The sequence below is a fragment of the Rhineura floridana genome, chromosome 18 (assembly GCF_030035675.1).
Source record: "Rhineura floridana isolate rRhiFlo1 chromosome 18, rRhiFlo1.hap2, whole genome shotgun sequence".
Taxonomy (NCBI): Eukaryota; Metazoa; Chordata; class Lepidosauria; order Squamata; family Rhineuridae; genus Rhineura; species Rhineura floridana.
Window position 1 is genome coordinate 9,500,625 of NC_084497.1, and position 26,999 is coordinate 9,527,623.

The window sequence follows — 26,999 nt, forward strand, 5'->3', positions numbered from 1 at the left end:
GGTGCCCTTAAGAAAGATGGCGGCTGAGGTTTTCCTAAGGGGTTGAAGCCTGTGCCGCCATCTTGGCTGATGGCACGCATGCGTGCTGCGCGCTCGCATCCCTGCCATGAACCAAGATGGCGGCAGAGGCTTCAGCTCCTTAGGGAAACCTCAGCCGCCACCTTTCTTAAGGGCACTGCTGCATGCGCAACTGCAGAACAAGGTAAGTTAAGCAAGGGCATGGCAGAGTCCCAAAGCTCTCGCCGTGCGCGAATCGCGGAAGGGGAGCGCTGGGGCCTGGGGCAGGCTTTTGCCGAAGGGCCCCAGCATGTCTGGCGCCGGCCCTGCGGTGCGGGCATTGCTGCATCAGTGCGCATGCCTGCCATCACCCAAGATGGCAGTGATACACCCCTGCTGCCATCTTGGGTGCTAGCAGGCATGTGCACTGATGTGGTGACACAAAAGGCAGTGCATCCAGTGCGTGCACATGTGCATGGGGGTGCTGTGAGAGTCTGCAGAGAACACACACAGGGATTTATCTCTCTTCACTTCACCACATAGGACAGGGATTCCCAGAAATGTTAAGAATGTAAGAAGAGCCTTGTAGCCAGATGAAGCCAAAGGGGGCCCAACTAGTCCAGGATCCTGTTCTCACAGTGACAGACCAGATGCCCCCAGAAGGAAGCATGGAGGACTTGAGCACAACACAACTCTCCCCCACTTGTGACCCCCTCCAGCTGGAATTCAAAGATAGATTGCTTCCAAATATGGAAGCAGTACTTAGCCATCATGGCTAGCAGCCGTTCATAGAATCATAAAATAGTAGAGTTGGAAGGGCCTGTAAGGCCATCTAGTCCAACCCCCTGCTCAATGCAGGAATTCAAATCCAAATCCAAAGCATTTCCGACAGATGGCTGTCCAGCTGCCTCTTGAATGCCTCCAGTGTCGGAGAGCCCGCTACCTCTCTAGGTAATTGGTTCCATTGTCGTATGGCTCTAACAGTTAGGAAGTTTTTCCTGATGTTCAGTCAAAATCTGGCTTCCTGCAACTTGAGCCCATTATTGCGTGTCCTGCACTCTGGGACAATCAGATCCCGGCCCTCCTCTATGTGACATCCGTTGACAGCCTTATCCTCTATGAATTTCGTGTAATCACCTTTTAAAGCTGTCCAGAAAAACATCAGCATTTCCCAACCGGACCAGGTCAAAAGGGCACCAATTTAGTCCAACATCCTCATCTCACAGTGGCCAAACGGATGCGTCTCCCGGGAAGCCCACGAGCAGGACCCGAGTGCAGCAGCAAGTCTCCCCACTTGAGATTCCCAGCAACTGGCATTCAGAGGCCTACGGTCTCCAGCGGCGGAGGGAAAAGATAGCCAAACTGGCTAGTAGCCATGGATAGCCTTTTCCTCCTCCATTAATTTGTCCAATCCTCTTTTAAAGCCATCCAAAGTTGGTGGCATTCATCACTTCTTGTCCCAACAGCCAACCTTGAATTGTGGACTTCGAATGACTTAAAAGGGGAAGAAAGATCTAAACGCAAAGGATAAGATCTGAAAGAAAGAGTCGTTCTTAGATTCTCTCCCTTCATTGAACAGCGTTCGTCGTTGACCAAGGACACTCCAGGGTGGCACAATGGCTATAGAGCAAGAATTGGGGACATCTGTGGCCCTCCAGATGTTCTTGGGACTCCCAGTTCTCAGCAGTCAGCACAACCAATGGTCATGGATGCTGCTGGGGGGGTGGGAGCCCAGCCCAGCAACATTTGGCAGGCACCAGGTGGGGGGTGGCTGCCCCCCAACAAAAGCCAGGAAAGAGCATCACTGCTCTGGGACTCTGCAAGTGCGGGCACACACAGACATCATTCTCCACCACTCTCACCCGCATGCAACTTCTTCAGCGTCTCATAGGTGAAGAAGCTCAACCCAGCGTACGGGATCACCCCCAAGATAGTGGGTGTGAAGCCCTGGTAGAGCGTCTTCAGACCTTCCTCCCGGGATATCCGGATGAAGACGTGGACGATGTTGCTGTACCTGCAGGCAAAGCAGAGGAAAAGATCATGCTGATAATTGCGCCGATCGAGCAAAGGGCCCAATGGCTTTAAACTGTGGAACTGCACCGGGGCACTGCCCCCCAAGATCCGGGGGGGGGGCTCTTTGTCACACCCTGGCTCTGGCCAAGGCACAGTTGCTGAAGACAGCGTTTCCCAACCTCCGGGTCGTGACCCACTTCCTGTGCAAGTGGGTTGCAGGCTTCATAAGCAATCCGAAAATAATGATTGCCTGCAACCCTTGATTGGTATGATGAATGCCTCTTACAACTTTTTGGTTGGTCGCCGTATCATAACGCTGTGTTGGCCCGACGTAACCAAACATTGGAAAGGCTCAAGTCTTACATTTTAAGACTTGGAAAATGCTCTTTAGCAGATGGTGGCAGAGAAGACCTATGGTCCAAAATAGGCTTGTTTACCTTTACCTGTGATGCTCTGACTGACATCCTTCTGTCGCTAAACTGTGACGTCTTTAGGGAAGCTTACCTGCCCCTCCTCCTTCCGCCCTATCCACTCCATTCTTCTCTGGCTGTCCGGGAGAGAGGAGACACTCCTTTGTCTCTGCTCTCTCCTACCAGGAGACTAACTCCTACACCTGGGCGTTACGCCTCCAACTTAGTTAGTTAGAACTAGGTTTGCTTTTCTATCTACTATGCATTTCTATAAATAAAGGAGCCTTTCTTATTTTACTAAGTCTCCAGTCTCAGTGATGCTGTTGCAGGGTAAAAGCCTGCTTTCTTTGGCGACCACACGCACACGCTGGCACACTCACATTTCAACATCTGCTGTTACTCTCTGCTGCTGTTGTGTTGCTTTAAACGAAATTAAGCACACAAATACAGAACAACACAAAATTAATGTGACAATAAATCGACAGGTCACTGTAACCAAGTAAGTGTGGACACATGGGTCCCCGTACTGAAAAGGTTGGGAGCCGCTGGCTTAAGAGGTGGCCTGGCACCCACAGCCAGCATCAGGATCCCAGCACGACTCTGGGCCCTTGCCACCATCTTCAGCCATCACAAGTGCTGGCGGTGCTGGTGCTATTAATAGGCTGGGAGTCAAGCACTGACAGATGCCTCATAGCCACCATGTAATTATCCTGCAACATCACAGGAGATGAAGCATGGTGGCCAATGGAGCTGAATGCTCCACTCCCAGCACATGGATGGTATTCAGCTCAGTCCTATTCAGAGAAGACCCATTGAAATGAATGAACATAACTTCCATGTGTCCACACTGGACTACTACTGGATACAGCCCCAAGACTGAACCATCACCATGACCACTGCTGAGTGAATCTAGCCACTTGCTCCTGAGAGGGGGGAGCTGGAAACTCCAGTAACACCAATTGGGGGGCGCATTTAAAGAGCAATTTATCTGCCCCCCACACACACACACACACAGGATCCAGGCCTGGATGTTTCCCTGTCTGTGCCCAGATTGTGGCATTCTCTACCTGTATAGGAATCCAACTAAAAGCATCCCCGACAGGTGGTTGTCCAGCTGCCTCTTGAAGGCTTCCAGTGTTGGAGAGCCCACTACCTCCCTAGGTCATTGTCGTACCACTCTAACAGTCATTTTTCCTGATGTTTAGTTGAAATCTGGCTTTCTGCAACTTGAGCCCTTTATTCCGTGTTCTGCACTCTGGGATGATCGAGAAGAGATCTTGGCCCTCCTCTGTGTGACAACCTTTCATGTACTTGAAGAGTGCTGTCTTATCTCTCCTCCGTCTCTTCTCCAGGCTAAACATGCCCAGTTCTTTCAGTCTCTCCTCAGAGGGCTTTGTTTCCAGTCCTCTGATCATCCTCATTGCTCTCCTCTGAACCTGTTCCAATTTGTCTGCATCCTTCTTAAGGTGGGGTGTCCAGTACTGGACGCAGTACTCAAGTTGAGGCCTAACCAGTGCCGAATAGAGTGGAACCAATATTTCACGCAATGTGGAAACTATAGTTCTGTTAATGGGGCCTAAAACAGCATTTGCCTTGTAGCTCTTGGTCTGAAAAAGGTTCCACACTCCAGATACAAAATAAGTTAGTAGACCTTTTCTCCCACCACCGCATCGGCATCCATAGCAACCACTCACATTTCTTTCGGCGTCACAGCCATCCGTGCACGGACCAAGTCCAGGGGGTACGTCAACATGGCGGCCGTTGTGCCCGCCAGCGAGCCTGCGATGAACCTAGGCAGCGGAGGGAGCGCCCTTAAAGCAGAAAAACAAATTAAAAATTAAAAGGCAGGATGCTCCCCAGCTCTTGTCCCTGCTGGCTGAACAAAATCGGTTAAATTATGTCCAGGGAGAGATTAGTTTGTAAGGGAAGAGGCTCTTGGTAGATCCTCCCATTGAAATCAATGGAGCTAAGTAAGTTCTGTTCTTTAACTTATTTATTATTTAATATTATTTAATCAATGGGTATACTGTGCGTAGAACTACCCTTGGTTGCAACCCTTTGCTTGGTTATTCCTTCCCACCCACCCCGTGAGCTCCAACCAAGCCTGCTGTTCAGGAGCAGGGGGACAGGGAGCTTTTTCATCCCTCTAGGAAACCTTTGGGCGGCCACATGCCAGGGGTGAACAGGGCCAGATGTACCGCAGACTACTTCCTACACTCACTCACGCTCCCCTCTCCATCCTCCATTCAGGCAAGCAGGAGTCATTATCAGAGTTCAAGGGACACATTCTAGGCCAGCACTCAAGGGAGGGCGCACAGCAGGACCAGCGGGGTGTTTAGCCCCAATGGCGAGACAGAGAGGCTTGCAGAACCACATTTGGCCCTGAGGCCTGAGGTTCCCCACCCCTGTGTTAAGAAGATCTTACACAGACTCTTACTTTCCCTGGAAGCCGTAGTAGCTGCCCAGGATCTTCTTGTACTCCTCATGCGCACAGAACTGGATGGCGGCATACGGAATCACCCGGACCATGGTGGCAGAGTTCCCCCGCCACAGACTGAAGAAGCCGTCATTGAGGTAGGTGCGGTAGATCAGGCGGTAAGCCTCCTAGATGGAAGAGAAACAGTGTGTATATATAAGCCACAATCTCATGGATCGTGCCTTTGCAACAACTTACCATTTATACAGTTTTCAAAAAGCCCTAGTTTTAAAAAGGGAATGCGGTTAGCATTTTTAATGACAGCTAAAGTCTGTGCAGCTGCCACTTTTTGGATGGATGGATGGATGGATGGATGGATGGATGGATGGATGGATGGATGGATGGATGGATGGATGGATGGATGGATGGATGGATGGATGGATGGATGGATGGATGGATGGATGGATGGATGGATGGGTGGGTGGATGGGTGGATGGGTGGGTGGGTGGGTGGGTGGGTGGGTGGGTGGGTGGGTGGATGGATGGGTGGGTGGGTGGATTTTTCCATATCCATAAAGACTATTTAGTTGGATTACAGCAGTGAGCAAGGGGTTGCACTCGATAGCCTTACAGGCCCCTTCCAACTCTACCATTCTATGATTCTGTTATTTTATATTGATTATTGTACACTCCATGATGATTTGTGCTCATGATGGTATCGGGGCAGTTATGCCCAATCCCACTTCCAATGCTGTTTGCACCTGCAAAAGGTTAGGGGCAGACATAGTGCTTTGTTTCCAACCACTGCAATGTCCCGTAACTTCCTGCTGAAATCCCGTAACTTTTCATACCAAAATTGTTTTGGTTTTATTTATTTTTTGTCCCAGTTTTCTTGCACAGCAGCACAAGATTGCCCCTCTAGATGGCAACAATGCAGTGATGGTGGGGAAACATCACAGAACAGCTAATAAGTAAGGGCAGTTCGGCAATGGAACCGACTGCCTAGGGAGGTGGTGGGATCCCCTTTGCTGGATGTCTTCAAGCAGAGGCTGGACAGCTATCTGCGGGACATGCTCCAGCTGTGGATTTCCTGCTGAGAGCAGGGGCTTGGCCTACAAGGCCCCTTGCAACTCTATGATTCTATAAAGCAGAATGATGTGTGGGCGGTCCAGTATAAATCCACCACCAATGCACTGTTATCACATCAACATGTTGCAGAATGCACACGCATACAGAAACACAGACCCAGTCTGGAAGGGGCCCTTAGACACTTCCTAACAATGACCCCTGGGAAGGACCATTCTCTGGCTTCCTGGGAGAAGCAAGAAACCCCAGATAAAATCTCTCTCTAGCAGCAAATCTCCTTTTGCGGCCCGCTCCTAAATTCAAATCCCTATTCCCCTCATGCTCAAAGAGGACATTAAGAAAAAAAAGTATAGAAATTTTATTTATTTATTTATAATATTTCTATCCCACCCTTCTCCCCTGTAATAGGGAACTCAGGGCAGCTTACAAAAATAAAATCAAACATGTACATAATAAAATTGTAAACAGTAAAATCACAAAAACATTAAAATACATAAGATACAATTAAAATACTATATACAGTAGGGCCCCGCTTATATGGCGGGTTAGGGACCAGGCCCCTGCCGTAAAGCGGAAATCGCCGTAAAGTGGAACCCATTGACTATAATGGGCCGCGTCACGTGAAAATGACGCAAAAATGCCAAAAAACCACAAAATCGGCTTTAAAACGGGGAATTTCCCCTAATTGAAAGCCGCTGCATCAGCGGAACGCCAGAAAGCAGAATGCCGGAAAGTGGGGCCCTACTGTATAGTGTACTATATACAGTATTGGTACTAAAGGGGCTACAAAGGTAAAATTTAACGTAAAAGGCATAAAATCAGTGTCAGGCTCTACCTTCAGTCCCTCCCAAAGGCTCTCTGGAACAAGATAGTTAAGGAAATCAAAGTGTATTTCTAGTGAAGGAAAATTGGTGGTGACAGCCCGAATGGATGTGAGGCACGCACATCTGCCTTGTGCTTTATAGTTGTTTGTTTAAAAATAATCTATTTTACAACGCACTACTACTGTGTCAATGACATGTCACAGAATATAGCACCAGTCTGGAAGAGCCCTGTGCCTCAATTCACATACACTGCGAAGCCAAACCATAGCTTAGTGTGAATGCGCAAGTGTGGAGACAAAATCAGAGATGCTTTGGTCCTCACCTGGTCTTGCTGCTGCACCACTTGGGAGCTAAACCATGATTTGGCTTAGCGTGCTGTCCAAACTCAGACTTATGGCTTGTCTCGCCCCAGATAAACTGCGACAAACCCAAGAACAAACCTTCATTACAGCAGACTAAAAATTGGTAGAACTCCTACAAAAAAAGGCGAAGCCCTGTTCAGCCATGCAATGGAGCTGAGAGAGGAGAACCGCATTTTGCCTTACCTTGGCAGAAAACCGATTTGATGATACTGAAAAAGAAAGGAGAGAAACACACTTTAAAGAACATCAGAAGAGCCTGGCTGCTGGACCAGGCCAAAGGAGGCCCATCTAGTCTCCCAGTGTTCTCCCAGTGGCCAAAACAGATGCCCCACCACAATCAGGACCTGAGTGCAACAGCCCCTCTGAACAACTCTCCAGCAAATGGTACTCAGAGGCATTCACTGCCTCCAACAGGGGAGGGGGAACACAGCCATCGTGGCTAGTAGCCACTGATAGCCTTCTCCTCCTCTTCCTCTGCGGATTTGTCTAATCCTCCTGTAAAGCCATCCAAGGGGCATAAATGTAAGCATCAGGACTTAGAACCCCTCAGTCCAAACAAGCCACAACAAACAGAGGGGTTGGGAGGGGGCCTTTTGTGCTAAATCACAGATCTCTTACCCCCTCCCTTAAAAAAAAGTATTAAAGCTCTGGGTCAGGACTAAAATTCTTGAGTAGGACTAGCATCGACTACCACCCTCTGGGCAGAACCGACTAAGTTCTACTCATTGTTGTTATGTGCCTTCAAGTCGATTACGACTTATGGCAACCCTATGAATCAGTGACCTCCAAGAGCATCTGTTATAGACCACCCTGTTCAGATCTTGTAAGTTCAGGTCTGTGGCTTCCTTTATGGAATCAATCCATCTCTTGTTTGGCCTTCCTCTTTTTCTACTCCCTTCTGTTTTTCCCAGCATTATTCTCAGAGTAGACCCACTGAAATTCATGGACACATCCACACCATACATTTAAAGCAGTGGCATATCGGTTTAAACTTATATATTATGACTTATATATTATGACTTTGTACATCGCTCAGAGTGGCTCGGTTTCCAGCCAGATGGGCGATAAATAAATCGCAGAAATAAATAAAATAAATAAATAAACCATCATGGCTTCCCCCAAAGCATCGTGGGAACTGTAGTTTGTGAAGTGTGCTGAGAGTTGTTAGGAGACCCCTAGAACTACAATTCCCAGAGTTCCTTGGGAAGAGGAATGGATTGTTAAGCCACTCTGGGAATTGTAGCTGGGGATACAACACTTTGTTTGCAGGCTGAGCACAATGTCAAGTGCAGTCCCAACAAAGGGCCAGCCACTCAGCCATCTCAAAAATGGCCTAGAGTTACTCTCAACATTTATGCAAACCTGTGTGGCGGGTGAGTGCTCAAAGTACCTTGCAATGCCTCTATGTGTTCACATATTCACCCACGCCCTTCCGCTAGCAGGTCAAAATGTGGCTCTTTGGCCAGACCTTTTGGGGGAGGGAAAACAATATAAAGATTTTGCTGTCCCCCCCACACACATTCCCCCTGTCCTGCATTGAAAGGCTACCGACTGGTTTAAACTTGAAATCCTATTTGTCATATTAAACTGTATTAAGTGTACCCAACCCTGAGGGCTGATGGGAATTGTAGTCCAAAACAGCTGGAGAGCACCAGGTTGAAGAAGGCTGTATTATATTTAGTTATTATTTGGATTAACAACCCACCCTTTACCACAAGGTCTCAGGTCAGGGTACATAACACAGCATAACAGGAGGCCCCGTTTTGACACATACATGCATTAGCTAAAAAAAAATAAATGCATATTCATGTGCAACTATAAGTCAACTCATCCACTAAAACTTACGTCCATAGAATCGTAGAGTTGGAAGGGGCCTATAAGGCCATCAAGTCCAGCCCCCTGCTCAATGCAGGAATTCATATTAAAGCATTCTCGACAGGTGCCTGTCCAGCTGCCTCCTGAATGCCTCTAATGGTGGAGTTCCCACCACCTCTACAGGTCATTGGCACCATTGTCGTACAGCTCTAACAGTTAGGAAGTTTTTCCTGATGTCCACTCAAAATCTGGCTTCCTGCAACAAGAACCCATTATTCCAGGTCCTGCACTCTGGGATGATTGAGAAGAGATCCCAGCCCTTCTCTGTGTGGCAACCTTTCAAGTATTTGAAGAGTGCCATCCTATCTCCCCTCAGTCTTCTCTTCTCCAGGCTAAACATGCTCAGTTCTTTCAATCTCTCCTCACAGGGCTTTGCTTCCAGTCCCCTGATCATCCTCATAGCCCTCCTCTAAACCCGTTCCAGTTTGTCTGCATCCTTCTTAAAGTGCAGTGTCCAAAACTGGACACAGTACTCAAGATGAGGCCTAACCAGTGCCAAATAGAGGGGAACCAATATTTCACGCGGTGTGGAAACTATACTTCTGTTAATGGCATAGTTGATCAACCAACTATGATTTCTTTAAAACTAAGCAGCAGTCCTAATTATTTATTTTATGTGCTTTATCAATATTTGATCAGAACATAATTTGAACACTATTAATCAGCAACATTCTCTTGCAATTTACAATATACCAAAACATTTCAGCTTCCACCTTCATCAGCTGCTGACACACAAAATGTTAGCAGCTGATGAGGGTGGAAGCAAAATTTTTGGAAGTACAATAAAAACCTCTGTTTTGTTAATCACAATTACATGTATAAATTTTTAGGTGATTAATAGAATCCTTACAGGGATCCAGAGCAAGCTTGGGTGAAGTTGTTTGTTGCTTTCAAAACTCTCTCTATATTCACAACGTCCTAAATCAACTTTCTCTCCAGCCTCACTATGATTCTGGCTGCTCCCAATTATCCCAGCTTAGAGAAAAGCAAATCCAAAAAAGAAAAAAAATCAAGCCAAATCTCTTTCCAGCAAAATCTCATCAGAGGATTAATCCTCAAAATGCAAAAAAGATAAAGAGATATGCTTTAATCCGGGTCACAAACCAAGTTTGAAATCTGGGACTTATCTGCCTTGTTTTCAAAGTTGAAAGTCCACAGTTTTAAATCCAGGACTCTGCACCAGATCTGATCCTCCCTGCACCTATGTTTGGCTGTCTGTCATCATTACTACTACTTGGCTCCTGGGCGGGATATAAATCAAATAATAAATAACTACTGGTAGAAATCTACTGTTGAAGCCTTTTTGTTGGCAGTTCAGAGGGTGCAGCCAAATGGCCTGGTTAGACCTCAAACCCTTAAGAGGACCTCCCTGGACCCAGAATTGCTTAGCAACTATTCCCCAGTGGCAAATATCCCCTTTTTGGGCAAGATGCTCGAGTTAGTGGTGGGGCCCAGCTTCAGGTATGCTTTGAGGAAGCTGGGCCCAGTTTAGCCAGTTTATCTGGGCCCAGTTTAGCCCAGTTTCAGGACCGGTCATGGTGACACAGAAAGTGCCTTCATTGCCCTGATTGACAACATTTGTTGGGGGTGGGGGGAGAGAGAGAGACGGGATTATTTTTTTAAAAAAACCCTATGGTTAGCACAAATCATGGTTTGTTGGAATGCTTGAACTGCGACCTGCCTGCACACTTGAAGTTGTACCATGCAAGTACAGACACCCTTCCAAAAAACTGGGTGCAGAATTCAGCATCCTGAGGACTTCCGCTTTTCATCAACAAAACACCAAGTTTCTAGACGTCTGTGGTGCCAGAGGTTCCAGTATTTTATCCACATTACAGAACTTATTTTTTTTCTTGGTGCCAATTCTCTCCAATCTAATGCAGAGTATAAAAATCACCCCTCCCAGAAATACCTTGGAATATGATTTTAGTCCTGTCCAATGGTGCCACTGCAGTCTTGGCCACAGCCCCAGCCAATGCCCCAGATATCAGGGAGTTGAGGACGCTCCTCCTCTCTTGGGCACCCTAGAAAGCAAGACCAAAGATGAGTTGGGGAAGGGAATCCAAGACAACAGCCAAGAAACTCACAAGTCCCACCACCTGACTGCCTATGGCGAGCAGGAAATGGCTCTGGCCAGGTAGGCAAGGAAAAAAATGAAAATGCAAAAAGGGATTTTTGCCTCTTTTTTCCTTCCAAGCCTCGAGATCGTAGGTCTATGGGTTATATCCAACTGAGTTCTGCTCACACTGAAAGTGGATTTAAGATACCCATGCTTGTCAATTTCAGTGAGTCTACTCTGAGTAGGACTAACACTGGACACAACCCCGAAGCGGGTCTATCACAAACTGTGTGAGGCCTGGCAAGCCAGGACACATATTTGACTTATCTGGAAGGCTTCTACACTGGATGCCCTCCAGATGTTTGGGTCCTTCAACTCCCGTCATTCCTGACAACTGCTGGTTGCGAGGAGTTGGAGTCCTGAACATCTAGAGGGCATCAGGTTGGGGAAGGCGCTTCTAAGGAAACATCTCTGTGAGTCAGGATGAGGTTGTGTATTAAAAACTAGGAAGCTCTTGCACACTGCCTGGTGAGGAAGAAAAACTGTTTTACAGCAGGCTAAGGCAGGGTAAAGATGTAAAGACCTGGGGGGGGGGGGGAAGAGGAAAAATTGGGGGGCATGTTTTCCCCCCTATTTTTCAATAAAAATTGGAGGGGGGCTAAAAAAAACCCACATTTTTACCTATTTTTCTGTTTCTCCCTGTTGTCAGGGTTTTTCCCCCCAGGCTTTCACATCTCAGTGGCAGGGATGGGGAAACTCTGCTCTTCCAGCCCTCTAGATAAATTCATAGAGGCTACGATAGGAACATAGGAAACTGTCTTATACCAAGTACAGACGGAAGAGAATTTCACTGAGAATCAAAGTTGGCACCAGACTCCCTGGGAGTTCACATATCCTCCACCAGATCTTTTTTTAAAAAAAGAAATGCACCAAATCTATTGCATCTTTGCAATTGATCAGTTGACTAAGGTGAAATTAACCAGCTTGACCTGCTTTGCTAACATGGTGAAACTGACTGGTCTGCTCTTTGCTGGGATCCAACATGATCCCAGAGGAGAAGAAGAAGCAGGGGGGGATTTGGTGGATAGGAAAACACTGGGAAAGCCTCTCTCCTTTCCTAAAACATGAAAATAGCGATTAAAATATTGTTATTTTGAGAGAGGGAAAAAAATCAGAATAGTAAAAGCAGATGATAGCAGAAAACAAAGATGGAATGGAACCACCTGCCAGTTCAACGGAATACATTTGAACTGGCACCAACAAGTGGATCCCATCCCTAATACTAAGTCAGACCATTGGTCCATCTAGCTCAATACTGTCTACACTGGCTGGCAGCAGCTCTCCAGCATTGCAAGCAAGAGCCTCTCCCAGCCCTAACCTGGCGATGCCGTCAGGGACTGAACCTCGGATCTTCTGCATGCCAAACATGGGCTCTTCCACTTTGCTTTGGTTGTTCTCCACCCTCTTCTCCAAGGCTGCGCATCAGGGGATGGGGGGGGAGAGAGTATTTTGGATCTTTTTACTGGTTGATTCCCCCACCCCTACCTGCTGCTGATTTTATTACACTTGCCTATCATTTGCTGGTTTTATATCTCCTGTGGTTTTGCAGTTACCACAAGGACGGAGCAAAAGGCGCCCCCCTTCAAACCAATGCCCCCCCTCAAGCCATAGCTCACCTCTGGCAAAATAGAACTGTGGAATCCAGGCTCTGCATCTTTCCGTTTTAAACCCACTTGACCTTCCGCCGCTGGACCATTACCCATAACCAGACTCAGAGGCTGGCTAGGAAGAGAAGCAGACTTCCTGAGGAAGAGAGGGCAGCGGGAGTTAAACCAGCAACTCAAAAACTAACCTGATGGATCAAACGGAAGATTTCTCATAAATCAAGGGACTATGCTAGCTTGGAAAAACGCTACTTCGGCCACACAAAAAAGGCTTCCACAGCAGCTTATAGATCATTAAAAAAAAAAAACACTCCCAGTTTACAATCTAAAAGTCATAACTTTTAGGGAAAAGGTACAGGGAGGGAAGAGGAAATAAGCAAATTAAGGGGCCAGTTATTAAAGCTAGACAGCGGTCCTTAAAAATGAAGCTTGAATGGAAACAGGCGATGCAGCTGGATAGAGATCTTTCAGCCGGGCCAAGTAGTGGGAGACATGCGGAGGAGGAGGACTCACTCGGAGGCTGGAACAGGTGCTGGCAGCTTCTCAGATCATTGTTACTTGCAGTTCACTGATGTCAAAAAATATGCAAAAGAGGCCAGGAGATTGCTGATAAAATGCTGATAACAAGAGCAACAAATATAGAGCAGGGAGAGTGCAAAAACAAATAATAATAGTGTTACTACTACTACTACTACTATTACTACTGCTGCTACTACTACTACTGCTGCTGCTGCTACTACTACTACCAATATTACTACTACTACTGCTACTACTACTACTGCTGCTACTACTACTACTGCTACTACTACTATTACTGCTGCTACTACTACTACTACTGCTGCTGCTACTACTACTAGTACTGCTGCTGCTACTACTAGTACTACTACTACTAATGTTACTACTACTACTACTACTACTACTACTGCTACTGCTACTGCTACTGCTACTACTACTAATAATAATAATCTTTTCAGTTTCGCTTTGCAACAGACTTTGGACTAAGACGTGTTTCCCCACCCCTCTCCTTTATCCCTTTTCCATTCTGGGTTATTTCTGGCCATGAGGGATTTGCAACAAGAAACTCCCAGGCCACAAATGTGCTCTTACATCCCATTGCCCGGAATGCACAACTGCACAGAAAGAGAGAGTGTACAACATTGGGGTCACTGGTGCTAAGCTCAAGGGCAATAATTTTTAAAAAGTAAATGCAAAGCAGGTTTCAGAGCAACGACAAGCAACAAGGAACTCCCCACCACCACCTCCTGGACTAGTGGTGATGCTTAGATAAAAGATACACACACATATATCCTTTACTGTAGGGGTGGTGGCTAACCTGCAGCCCTCCAGATATTGCTGGTCTCCAACTGCCATATTCATACCTGGCCATCGGCCCTGCTGGCTGCTGGATTTCAGCCACATCTGGAAAGCAGCACATTGGCCTTAGGAACTCTAGGACTGTGTGGGGAGCAGATATACTTGACCCCTCCCCATCCCCCACAGTTGGTATCAGCTGGGAACTGAAGAAAGGATTGAACTATCCATCCTCTACTCATCAAAATGTAATGGGACTGTCTGTTTACATTTTTAACCCACCCATTTCTTTTTCTCACAACAACCCTGCGAGGTAGATTGAGGGGGGGAGAGAGAGAGAGAGAGAGAGAGAGAGACCCAGTTAGCTTTATGGCTGAACCCAAGTCTCCCTAGTTGTATCCCAGCCACAATTTCCGGACTGCACCAGGTTGAGGACCCAGAATCTCTCGAAACACACAGGTGTTCAACAGCAGGCATTCCTCAATGTGTCCTCAACAACAACTAACGGAAGATTACGTTCTCTGGAAATTTTAAAAGTTTAGTGCTCCAGAATGCATTATTCCCCTGCAATATAATACTTCAAATTCCCCAGCAAAACAGGCAACAGCAGTTCGAACGGCATCAGTCCCTTCCACCTCTCCAAACACCAGTCCCACTGATTTCAGTCGGTCTTCTTAGTTAGTAAACACGTTCAGGAGTGCAGCCCCAAGATATTTTTATCATCATCATCACTTAAACCTTCAATCTGAGCCCCGCCAAGGGGCGGTAACGAGATTATGCGGGCAACAGTCAAACTCTCCCACGGCAAGGAAGCAGGCAGCCCGCACAGGCGGCTGAAGCTCACCGTTTGGCTACTAACTTAATTCTCCCATTGCAACAGGAACTGTTTTAATCTCAAGCACTGGGCTTTTTAATGCATTTTTAAGACTAGAGAGTGAGGACCCCTCACTGATCTAGTGCAAATCACCTGGAGATGTAGCAGGAGATCCTAACCAACCTTATGCCCACCTCACCTGAGGTGGGCAGGTTTTGTAGCATTAAACAGATTTCTTTCTCTTTTTAATATATGCAGCAGAGATGAAAAAATGATTTGTAAGCAACAAAGCCAGTGTAGTGTAGTGGTTAAGGTGCTGGACTACGACCTGGGAGACCAGGGTTCGAATCCCCACACAGCCATGAAGCTCACTGGGTGACCTTGGGCCAGTCACTGCCTCTCAGCCTCACAGCCCTCTGAATACTGTACCGCTTACCATAAACACCCTCTTCATAGGGTCGCCATAAGTCAGAATGGACTTGAAGGCCACTCAAGAGTAAGGCCATGGTATTGACATGAAGTTCTGCGTCTCATTATGGCCAAGGACTAAGATGGTGATCTAAAGAATACATGCACCGCCTTTCATTTCAAACAGAAATACCAAGGTGGTACACAGACAAATAAAAGCCAACAGCAAAATAACATGATAAAAATGCAGCTGCCTGCCATTAAAATGGATAGTGAGACAACTACATTAAAATATCTGTAATTAAAATATTTAACAAGCATGCCCATTAAAACAGCGCAACAGTTAAAACAACACTCAAAGCAGATCCAAGTTAAGAAATCAGGGGAATGCTTGTCCAGAGAGGTGGCTGGTGTCTTCAAGTGTCTTCCGGGAAGGGTGACTTAGCCTGTGCCTGCTTTTGAGACGGGCTCCTGCCTCAAAAGAAGCTTATTCAGATATATCAGTCAGGTTTTTTTTTTTTTTTGACTGATTAAACTTCTCCCGGGTAGGGAGAAACGAAGAGATTAACCTCAAAGCCTATTTTTGTTGGGACGACCAGATCTCATTAATTTATGGGACGAGGTCCAGCCGACGAAGGTGGGACGGATTTTCAACAACAAGCTCTATCTGATAAAGCGAACGTTCATCTTATCTTCTAAGAGAGAACGCACTAACAGGCAAGCACCCTTCTTTCTATATTTTTCTTTTACTTGACTTAAATTGTTGCTGTTTAAAAGAGATTTGCCAGATTGATCGGTTTTTGACATCTCACTGGGGAGCCATAACTTCTCTCTGCTACTCACTAATTAATAGCTTATCTCTGTTTTTGTTGCAAAAAGCTGTCCTGGATTTGCATTCTAAAGATATACACAGAAGAGGGATTTCTATTCCAGATTTTTATTTTGAAGAATATTATATTGTCTGAGACTACTCTCTTTTTGGTCTATTTTATTTTGACGAATCTGTTTCCTGACGACCGCCATTAATTGTTTCGATCCTGGGAACTGCATTTTGTTTACTTAAGCATGGAGAGATAAGGCTGTCTGCTCTGTTTATACTGTGATGTCACCAAGTTTGGAGTATTAACCCAATTGTTGCTGAAATAAGAAGTGGTTTTCCTATATTTTTCTTTTAAAATGGCAATTAAGAAAGTGGCTGAGAATCTGGAAATAACTATGTTTCAGAAAATAATGGATGAGATTGAGATAACGAAACAAAACCTGCGACAGGGTTGTAAGGAGCTGAAAATTGAATTGAGTAAAATGAAGCAGGAGATTAAAGATATAGGGGTCCCTGTGAGAGAGGTGACCCTGGAAGGGGTCCCTGTGAGAGAGGAGACCCCGGAGATTGGAACAAACGTGGAACAGGAAAAAGATTTGGAGTCTATGGACTTTAGAAACAAAATCTATTGTTTGGAGACACAGGAGATTAAAGACATAGGGGTCCTTGTGAGAGAGGAGACCCTGGAGACTGGAACAGGGGTCCCTGTGAGAGAGGAGACCCTGGAGACTGGAACAGGGGTCCCTGTGAGAGAGGAGATCCCGGAGATTGGAACAAACGTGGAACAGGAACAAGATTTGGAGTCTATGGACTTTAGAAATAAAATCTATTGTTTGGAACTCAATGTTATCTCTGAAGAAATTAATGAAGATTCTAGAGATAAAGTTATCAATGGCATGGATAATCTTCTGGACTGGAATGATGTGATGGAGCCCAATATAGAGAAAATCTATGGAATTAACTGCAGCCATGTGACAATGGAAAAACTTTTAAGAGATGACCCAGTGTATTTTGAAAAAAAGAACAGAGATATGATTTTACAGCAGTATTTCAGCAACCTATTCAGAATGGATGGCAAGAAAATATTTGGGATAGAGGTAATTCCCATCAGACTCTTACTATATGACTATGGCTTTGACAGCAAGATTATTATGGAATACTGATAATGGAAGATTGGATATTGAAATTACTGGACTTAACAAGACTACTGAAGATGGAAGATGGAAAATGGAACTAATAGGGATAATAGAACAATGGCTACTGAAATTACTGAACCTAACAGATTCTGATGTGATGGATTAATTGAAATGTTTATTTTGACTATGGTTATGACAATAAGATTATCATAATTAGTAATGAGATGAATTAATCGATATGCTTATCTGGAAAAAAAAATTGATAGATATATTTCTTAAAGAATTGAAACCTCTCTTTGACTTTTTGTGGAAAGAATAAAGTAATGTTTATGAGATTTGATGATTAAGTAAGATAACTACTGGAGGAAAGTGATTTTATAATATGACTTAAGAGACAGGATTGTTATATATTATAGACTTATAACTGATTTGATCTTTGACAAATGGGAAGTCAATATTTTACTCTTTATTTTTTATTTTTGTTTTTTTTTTCTTTTTTTTTTTTGTTTAACTATTTTTGATTTTGTTTTTTGTCTTTGAATGTTTTATGATTTCGTCTTGTATGTTTTATGAAAATCTGAATAAAAATTATTGAAAAAAAAAAAAGAGCCAGTCGGGCGCAAGCACCGATGGAGGCCTCCTGCATTTAAGAACGTAAGAAGAGCCTGCTGGATCAGGCCAGTGGCCCATCTAGTCCAGCATCCTGTTCTCACAGTGGCCAACCAGGTGCCTGGGGGAAGCCCGCAAGCAGGACCCGAGTACAAGAACACTCTCCCCTCCTGAGGCTTCCGGCAACTGGTTTTCAGAAGCATGCTGCCTCTGACTAGGGTGGCAGAGCACAGCCATTGTGGCTAGTAGCCATTGATAGCCCTGTCCTCCATGAATTGGTCTAATCTTCTTTTAAAGCCATCCAAGCTGGTGGCCATTACTGCATCTTGTGGGAGCAAATTCCATAGTTTAACTATGCGCTGAGTAAAGAAGTACTTCCTTTTGTCTGTCCTGAGTCTTCCAGCATTCAGCTTCTTTGAATGTCCACGAGTTCTAGTATTATGAGAGAGGGAGAAGAACTTTTCTCTATCCACTTTCTCAATGCCATGCATAATTTTATACACTTCTATCATGTCTCCTCTGACCCGCCTTTTCTCTAAACTAAAAAGCCCCAAATGCTGCAACCTTTCCTCGTAAGGGAGTCGCTCCATCCCCTTGATAATTCTGGTTGCCCTCTTCTGAACCTTTTCCAACTCGATAATATCCTTTTTGAGATGAGGCGACCAGAACTGTACACAGTATTCCAAATGCGGCCGCACCATAGATTTATACAACAGCATTATGATATCGGCTGTTCTGCCTCTGTCTTTCATTAATTCCGCACATTTCTATCCAGCCCATATGGGGTTATGATGTCGTTTCATCCTCACATCAATCCTGTGAGATAGGTTAGACTGAAAGGAAAGATCACAAACTGACCCAGTATCACCCAGTGGCAACCGTACTGCAGCCGAACGGATATCTGAACCCTGGTCAAAGTTCAACACTACCTTCTTCAGATCCAAATGATACCGTAACAACAAGCAAAAGAATGAATGGCATTAAGCCCATGATAAGCACCTTTGTTTAGGCAGAGACAACAGAGGGTTGTATGCAATGTTAGTCATACTCAGTGTATACCCGTTAATGGACATGAATAGCTCAGGTTCATTAATTTCAATGGGTCTACTCTGAGTAGAACTAACACTGGATACAACCCAGACATTTCAGATCTGGATTTCGCTCTGGTTCTATGGAAGAACGTAAGAAGAGCCTGCTGGATCAGACCAATGGCCCATCTGGTCCCACATCCTGTTCTCACGTTGGCCAACCAGATGCCAATGGGAAGCGCGCAAGCAGGATCTGAGCGCGAGAGCACTTTCCCCCGGCTGTGGTTTCCAGCACTTGGCATTCAGAAGCATGTGGGACGCCAAACATAGCCATCATGGCCAGTAGCCAATGTTAGCCTTTTCCTCCATTAATTGGTCTAATCCACTTTTAAATCCATCACAGCCTCTTGTGGGAGCAAATTCCAGAGTTTAACTATGCGCTGAGTAAAGAAGTACTTCCTTTTGTCTGTCCTGAATCTACCAGCATTCAGCTTCTTTGAATGCCCACGAGTTCTAGTGTTATGAGAGAGGGAGAAGAACTTTTCTCTATCCACTTTCTCAATGCCATGCATAATTTGATACACTTCTATCATGTCTCCTCTGACCCGCCTTTTCTCTAAACTAAAAAGCCCCAAATGCTGCAATTTTAGCAGGGAGGAAACCCCACCGTTGTAAGAACGCAAGAAAAACCTGCTGGATCAGGACACAGGAGGCCCATCTAGTCCAGCATCCCGTCGTATTTATTATTTGATTTGATTTATATCCCGCCCTTCCTCCCAGCAGGAGCCCAGGGCGGCGTCTCCACTGGGGCTAATCAGACACCCCAAAGGGAAGCCCACGAGAGGGGCATGAGGGCAACAACACACTCCCCAACTGCGGTTTCCAAAACTGGTATCATTCAGAGACACACCGCCTCCATCAGTTGAGGGAAAACATATCCAACAGGGCCAGTAGCCGTTGATAGCTTTATCAGCCATCGCCAACAATGGGGCGGGGGGTGGGCCCCTTTTTGTGTGCGGCTAAAAATAGCAAAACACAACTTTGCAAACTTTCCATGGCTAGTGCGTAAAGGAGATCTAGTGTCAGGGCAACGGGGATGATCAGGGGACTGGAAACAAAGCCCTATGAAAGAACTGGGCATGTTTAGCCTGGAGAAGAGAAGACTGAGGGGAGATAAGATAGCACTCTTCAAGTACATAAAAGGTTGTCACATAGAGGAGGGCCGGGATCTCTTCTCGATTGTCCCAGAGTGCAGGACACGGCACAATGGGCTCAAGTTGCAGGAAGCCGGATTTTGAGTGGACATCAGGAAAAAGTTCCTAACTGTTAGAGCCATACGACAATGGGACCAATTGCCTAGAGAGGTAGTGGGTTCTCCGACAATGGAGGCATTCAAGAGGCAGCTGGACAGCCGTCTGTTGGGAATGCTTTGATTTGGATTCCTGCATTGAGCAGGGGGTTGGACTGGATGGCTTCATAGGCCCCTTCCAACTCTACTGTTCTATGATTCTATGACGTAGCATGGTCAGGCTAATGTCAGGGCACATGGCCCCCCAGGTTGAAGCCAGGCTAAAAATCCCGTTTTGCCTCTCTCTCTCTCATTTTACTCAGTCAGCAAGCAAGGTGCCAGACAGGGATGCAGACTGCTGCTGCCTTCGTCCCCACAGAAGGTCTCTCTGGGCTGCATCGCAACCAGGAGAGCCTCAGGCCCAGAGACCAAAAGCAGACCTGTCTGTCTGGTCCTCCAGGCTCTGTCCTGGTGACGCCCCTGGCTGGCCAGCGCCATACCCTCCTACACTGCTTTCGCCTGGCTGGGATGCGCAGTGCAGACAACGCCTCTCGCCTACATGGAGGATGGAATTATTCCATCGCTGGGGTGCATCATCATTCTGGGGAAGCGGATAGAGCTGGTGGTTCACTGCACACTTGCCAGCATTGGAAGAGACCATAGCCAGCCCCGACTGGTTAGCTTACTGGGGGGCCCAAGAGGGTAGTGGACAAGGCCCCAGAGGCTGCACTGCTTAAGACTCCCTCAAGCCCAGTGCCAGCTCTATGCATCAAGACACATATATATGAACACGTTTTGCTTTTGAAACTGGAATAGCAAGATTTTTTAAAAAAACAACAACCACCCAACATAGCAACACTAGTTCAGTAACCAAGCAAATTATCCGGAAAATGAAAGATGTGTTTTCACCAGCTCTCATAGGGTCAGGCTAGGCATGGAACCTTTAAGCATGCCTTTGAAGACTGGATGACTGTTAACTGGCCACGCTGCAATCCAAAGAACTTAGAAAGCTGTCCTCTGCCAAGTTGGACTGTTGCTCCATTTATTTATTTATTAACTTTATATCCTGCCCTTCCATGGTATTCCCGATCTCTGTGTATGGATGTGAAAGTTGGACAGTGAAAAAAGCGGATAAGAGAAAAATCAACTCATTTGAAATGTGGTGTTGGAAGAGAGCTTTGCGCATACCATGGACTGCAAAAAAGACAAATAATTGGGTGTCGGAACAAATTAAACCAGAACTATCACTAGAAGCTAAAATGATGAAATTGAGGTTATCATACTTTGGACACATCATGAGAAGACGGGATTCACTAGAAAAGACAATAATGCTTGGAAAAACAGAAGGGAGTAGAAAAAGAGGAAGGCCAAACAAGAGATGGGTTGATTTTATAAAGGAAGCCACTTGAAGGCACATAACAACAACAAACTTCCTCCCAGAAGGAGCCCAGGGCGGCAAACACCACACTAAAAGCACTCTAAAACATCTTAAAAACAGACTTTAAAATAAAGTAAAACAAAACATCTTTTTTTTAAAAAAAAAGGCTTGAAAAACATCTGAAAAAGCAATTCCATCACAGACGCAGACTGGGATACGGTCTCTGCTTAAAAGGCTTGTTGAAAGAGTTCAGTAGGCACCAAAAAGACAACAGAGATGGTGCCTGTCTAATATTTAAGGGGAGGGAATTCCAAAGGGTCGGTGCCACCGCACTAAAGGCCTGCTTCCTATGTTCTGCAGAACGAACGTCCTGATAAGATGGTATCTGCAGGAGGCCCTCACCTGCTGAGCGCAGTGATCGACTGGTAAGAGGTAAGGCGATCTTTCAGGTCTTTGCATCTAGTTCAGTAGTGTCTGCACTGACTGTCAGCAGCTCTCCAAAGCTTCAGACAGGAATTCTTTCCCAGCACTATGTGGCCAATGAACCTGGGACCTTCTGCATGCGCTCTACCACTTGAGTTACAGTCTTTCAGAGGGGGTGAAAAAGCAAGGGATTCAAACCACTTGCTTGAAAACTGCTTCATCTAGCTTGGCCCAGAAAGCACCGTGATAGAGGAAGCGCTACCCTGAAAATGGGCAGAGATCAGGATCCAAGGATCACGGGCCAAGGAGGAGGCCAGCAACTAGTGGCGCAATAGAGAAAACGTAACCAGACCAAAGTTTGCACGGATTTGGGGCCATGTGAAATCATTCCCCATAAACAACTCTTTATGTCTGTGACATTTCCTAATGGCACGGGGACAGAATGAAAATCTCATCGCCAATTTCTTGGTACCAATTTAGGTGCAACTGGGCTTCTGTCCAGCTTTTACATTTTTCCCCGTGTTTCAGGCGGTCAGGGCCTCTTGAAACTTTTTCCAACTTTGCGCTGGGAGGAGATCGGAAGCTAAGCTCTTTATTTTCTTCTCACAAACAAACAAAATCTCCCACCATCCATCCAATCCCAAGCTGGGTAAATGAAAGCTTCGAGGCCCCACCCGGAGTTAGCCCAACTGGCAACTGTAAGATAAACCCAAATGATTCTGAATGGTTGTTTTCAAAAAAGACCTTGACCTATTTTCTCCCTTGGGAAAAGCTCAGAGCTTAATGGGAGGTTTCCTCCAACTTCTTACATTCAAAGAACTTGTTTATTCTGAACTGAAAGTTGTGGTTCCTTCTTATGTCCAAAAAGATGAGTTACTTTTACAGCACATTAAAAAAAACCCAAACCCTGCCTTCAGAGGAGTCCACCCTGTATCTCTGCGTGAGTTTCTGATCTATTACAATTTTATTCATAAGAACCACCAACCTTCAGAGGAGTTTCCAATCTCTTATAAATATAAATAAAATGAAATTCAATAAAGACAAATGCAAGATTCTGCACTTAGGCCACAAAAACAAAATGCATGGGTACAGGATGGGAAATACCCGGCTTAGCAGTAGTGCGTGTGAGAAGGACCTTGGAATTGTAGTGGATCGCAAGTTGAATATGACCCAGCAGTGTGATGCTGCGGCAAAAAACGCAAATGCGGTTTTGGGATGCATAAACAGAGCTATAGTTTCCAGGTCGAGGGAAGTAATAGTCCCACTATATTCTGCATTAGTCAGGCCTCATCTGGAATACTGCGTTCAGTTCTGGGCGCCTCATTTTAAGAAAGATATAGACAAGTTAGAGCGGGTTCAGAAGAGGGCGACGAGGATGATAGCTGGTATGGAGAACAAGTCTTATGAGGAAAGGTTGAAGAAACTTGGCATGTTCAGTCTGGTGAAGAGAAGGCTGAGGGGTGACATGATTGCACTCTTTAAGTACCTGAAGGGCTGTCACATAGAGGAGGGTACAGATTTGTTCTCTGCTGCCCCAGAGGGCAGGACAAGGTCTAATGGTTTTAAGTTGCAGGAGCGTAGATTCAGATTGGACATTAGAAGGAACTTCTTGACAGTAAGGGCAGTTCGGCAATGGAACCGACTGCCTAGGGAGGTGGTGGGATCCCCTTCGCTGGATGTCTTCAAGCAGAGGCTGGACAGCTATCTGCGGGAGATGCTCTAGCTGTGGATTTCCTGCTGTGAGCAGGGAGTTGGACTCGATGGCCTACAAGGCCCCTTCCAACTCTATGATTCTATAATATATGACTTGGGGGCAGGGGAACCTGAGTATTCCTTGCACCTCAACAACCTCCATATCTTTATTTTATATGTTAGTGGCTTTTCTGCTCAAATATGTGCACTCAAAGCAACTTACAGTTAATAAAAAAATTAAAATGAAAAGGAAGAGATTAAAAATATATATAAAAACTTAAAAACAGAACAGTACGTAGGCAGTGACGCAACTCTCCTTAGGAAGGCTGTGCAACAGAAGCCCTCCAAAAGCCTCCCAAAGTTTACAATGAAATGGGATCTCTTCTCGATCGTCCCAGAGTGCAGGACACGGAATAATGGGATCAAGTTGCAGGAAGCCAGATTTCGACTGAACATCAGGAAAAACTTCCTAACTGTTGGAGCAGTACGACAATGGCACCAATGACCTAGAGAGACAGTGGGCTCTCCGACACTGGAGACATTCAAGAGGCAGCTAGACAGCCATCTGTTGGGAATGCTTTGATTTGCATTCCTGCACTGAGCAGGGGGTTGGACTTGATGGCCTTATAGGCCCCTTCCAACTCTACTATTCTATGATTCTATGCCTGGGAGAAATGTTTTTGCCTGGCGCCTCAAAATGAATAATGATGGTGCCAGGCGTACCTTCCTGGGGAGAGCATTCCACAAACGGGGCCACCACTAAGAAGGCCTGCTTTCGTGCTGCCACAGGTTGGTACATATAGGGAGAGGCGGTTCTTGGGATTTTGGGGTCCTGAGCCATATAGGGCTTTATAGGCCAAAACCAGCACTTTGAACTGAGCCCGGAAACTAATTATCTGTGCCACTGTGTTGGTTATTGGCTGGTTCTGTTTTAATTTTTGTGATTTTAATTATAGCATTTCTTTTTTTTAATGGTGGCATTTTTGTAACCTGCCCTGGGGCCATTTTGTTTCGTTTAACCACTTGGTTTGGACTCCCCCTTTATGAAGGACCATCCCTGGTTTGGAACATGTCAGCGTCTGTTGATTTCCAAACAAATCTGCCCTCCTATGGACTTTATTATATTGTACTGTAGTTGTGGTAGTGAAGCCACTGGCTGGCTGAGTGGGTGCAATGTCATAGAATCTTCAAATCACTCCAACGGCAAAGGGCTGCCAATATTTTCAGTCCAAATTCTATGAGGAAAGAGGGAGTTGTCTGGCTGGCTGGGAGGACAACCTTAAAGGGGACCCAGCGACAGGAGCAGCTTTGTGAGGTCGGAGGAGGAGGAAAACTCAAGAGTTCAGGAAGAAGAGTCTGAGATGAGAAAGAGCGCACAGAAGAGCAGGAGCAGAGCACGTGAATCTGAACACTGCATTAACACGCCAAAGAAATGAACATCAGAAATGAAAATGTAACAGAAGGTGCGCATGAAGGCGGAGGAGCTGGGGGTGAGGAGAGAATAAGGAAATGCATTGTTCTATTGTAATAATGTGAAAACCCTAATAAAGATTTTTAAAAAGCAACAAGCGTGGTCGTAGAAAAGGATTTATCTCCCAGTTGTGGGGAGGATTTCTGACAGTTGTGGCTTCGCATTTATCACCACAGCATCATGACCCAATAACCCCAAGGGGGCAATGAGGCCTGTGAAATGGAGTGGCTGAATTTCATATAGGTGCCACAAACTACAAGCAAGCTTCTAGTGATTATTCTATTGCACTCATTACGGGACCTTCCCCTGTTGCTGACCCTGCCTGGCGACTGGGAGAAGATTCCTACAGAGGTCCAGTATTTTGCGCCACCAGTTTGCAAAGTCTCCCCGTTAAGGCCTCTTCAGCAAACACTATTGTTCTTAGAACTTCAAAGGCCTCCCCACAGCATTGGGACTAGCACACCAAAATCAACACTCTCTCTGAGCTATTTTTAAGGATCCTGATAAAGCTTCCAAGGAAAACAGGCGTGCAACTTTAAAGAGCACGGAACTGCAACATTTCAATCCTGAAGGCAAATCCTGTCACCAGCCTTGTAGTCTCATCCTTCCCCCATCTGCCACAGGGAGATACCACTACTACCTTATCAGGCTGGTGCAAGGATGACAACACAATTGAATAAAAAAAGCACAATGTACCCGGTCACCATAGGGGATCAGAAATGTCACACAGGAGAGTGAGAAGGCTGGCGGAGGGTAACTCCATTCTGCCGCCATCAGACTGCTTGGCTTGCATGCTATCTAGCAGAGGCCCCTCCACTTGCCAAGGCAGAAGTTGCCTGCTTGTTTTCATCCTAGTCTACAAAGCAAAGGGAGCTTCCCTATTCTGTGGTCAATGTGGAGGAGATTCAGCTCCCTACGCTCTTCTGCGCAAGACTAACTTTTGCAAATGTTGTTCTAATCCAGCCTTGTAGAACTAGCAAGATAAGCAAAGCAATCTAGTAAACAAATACTCAAACACAGTCTGTTATTTTCTTCCTCTTGATCTTTCCATTGGGTGGTGTTTAGCAGGCGGAGATTTCTACTGGCCCGGCTCTGATTTTGTTCCTCGGGTTTTGCTTCAGATGAGAACACTTTTCCATTTCGCCTCTCAAAGTGGAAGCGCCCTTTGGCTTCACAAAATCTGCTTTAAAAAAAAATAAACAACCTTTCTCTGGGCAACAGCCTGTTTTTGACTTTTGAACCTTTAAAGTTTCAGGACTGCTAAGTACACACAGAAGACATCAAGAAAGTAAACAGCAGAAGGCAAGCATTTTTTAAACACACACACACACACATCTCACCTATGGAAGAATGTTGGTAGACAAGCACTAGGCCATAAAGTCAGGACGACCCAGAGCACGGAAAAAGAAAGCTAACCTCCGAGTTCGATTGGAAAAGGTGACCTAACAGTTTGCAAATCAGTCAGGGGAAATCTGATACGCCCACCGAAACGGTTGCTAAATTGGGACTGCAAAAAAAAAAAACACAAGGCTTCTCGTCAATGGGGAGTGGCAGGGCAGGGTGGGGGAAAAGGGAATTGGGAAGAACTTACTTCTCCCATCAAAAAAGTCTCAGTTCAGTTAATCCAGGTGTTCACAACAAACCTGCCCACAACTACTCTCCAACTTTAACCTTCTCAAACACTTGGTTGAAAAGTAGTAAATGTCTGATACTTAAGCATACGATGCTGAATGGATTCACTCTTCACACTCCCAAAAGGGTGCAAGAATTACAATTTGGCTGCAGGCTCCTAAGGGGCTGTTTTGGGTGGTGTACTCTGCCACACTTCAGTTACACAATAATAGCGCATTAACGGTGGGTTTATCCTGGACTGTCCACACGTCATCCCACTTTATTACTTGTTTGTTCTGTGATGC

At 45.7% G+C, this 26,999-nt stretch overlaps 1 protein-coding gene across 6 annotated transcripts in view; it reads right to left on the minus strand.

Moving 5' to 3' along the window:
• Nucleotides 1–26,999, minus strand: part of SLC25A42 (solute carrier family 25 member 42) — a 42,411-nt gene that overhangs the window by 4,229 nt on the left and 11,183 nt on the right. For 2 of the 6 annotated variants that reach the window (XM_061602169.1, XM_061602170.1), the window contains 6 exons: nucleotides 12,718–12,844; nucleotides 10,895–11,006; nucleotides 7,291–7,316; nucleotides 4,858–5,024; nucleotides 4,115–4,231; nucleotides 1,860–2,011 (listed from right to left, as the gene is read on the minus strand). In XM_061602169.1, the coding sequence (XP_061458153.1) occupies nucleotides 1,860–2,011; nucleotides 4,115–4,231; nucleotides 4,858–5,024; nucleotides 7,291–7,316; nucleotides 10,895–11,006; nucleotides 12,718–12,844 (701 nt within the window). Of the gene's footprint in view, nucleotides 1–1,859; nucleotides 2,012–4,114; nucleotides 4,232–4,857; nucleotides 5,025–7,290; nucleotides 7,317–10,894; nucleotides 11,007–12,717; nucleotides 12,845–13,218; nucleotides 13,652–26,093; nucleotides 26,233–26,423; nucleotides 26,529–26,999 lie in introns of those variants that run through there. The other 4 variants (XM_061602171.1, XM_061602175.1, XM_061602173.1 and 1 more) reach the window with 4 other exon arrangements.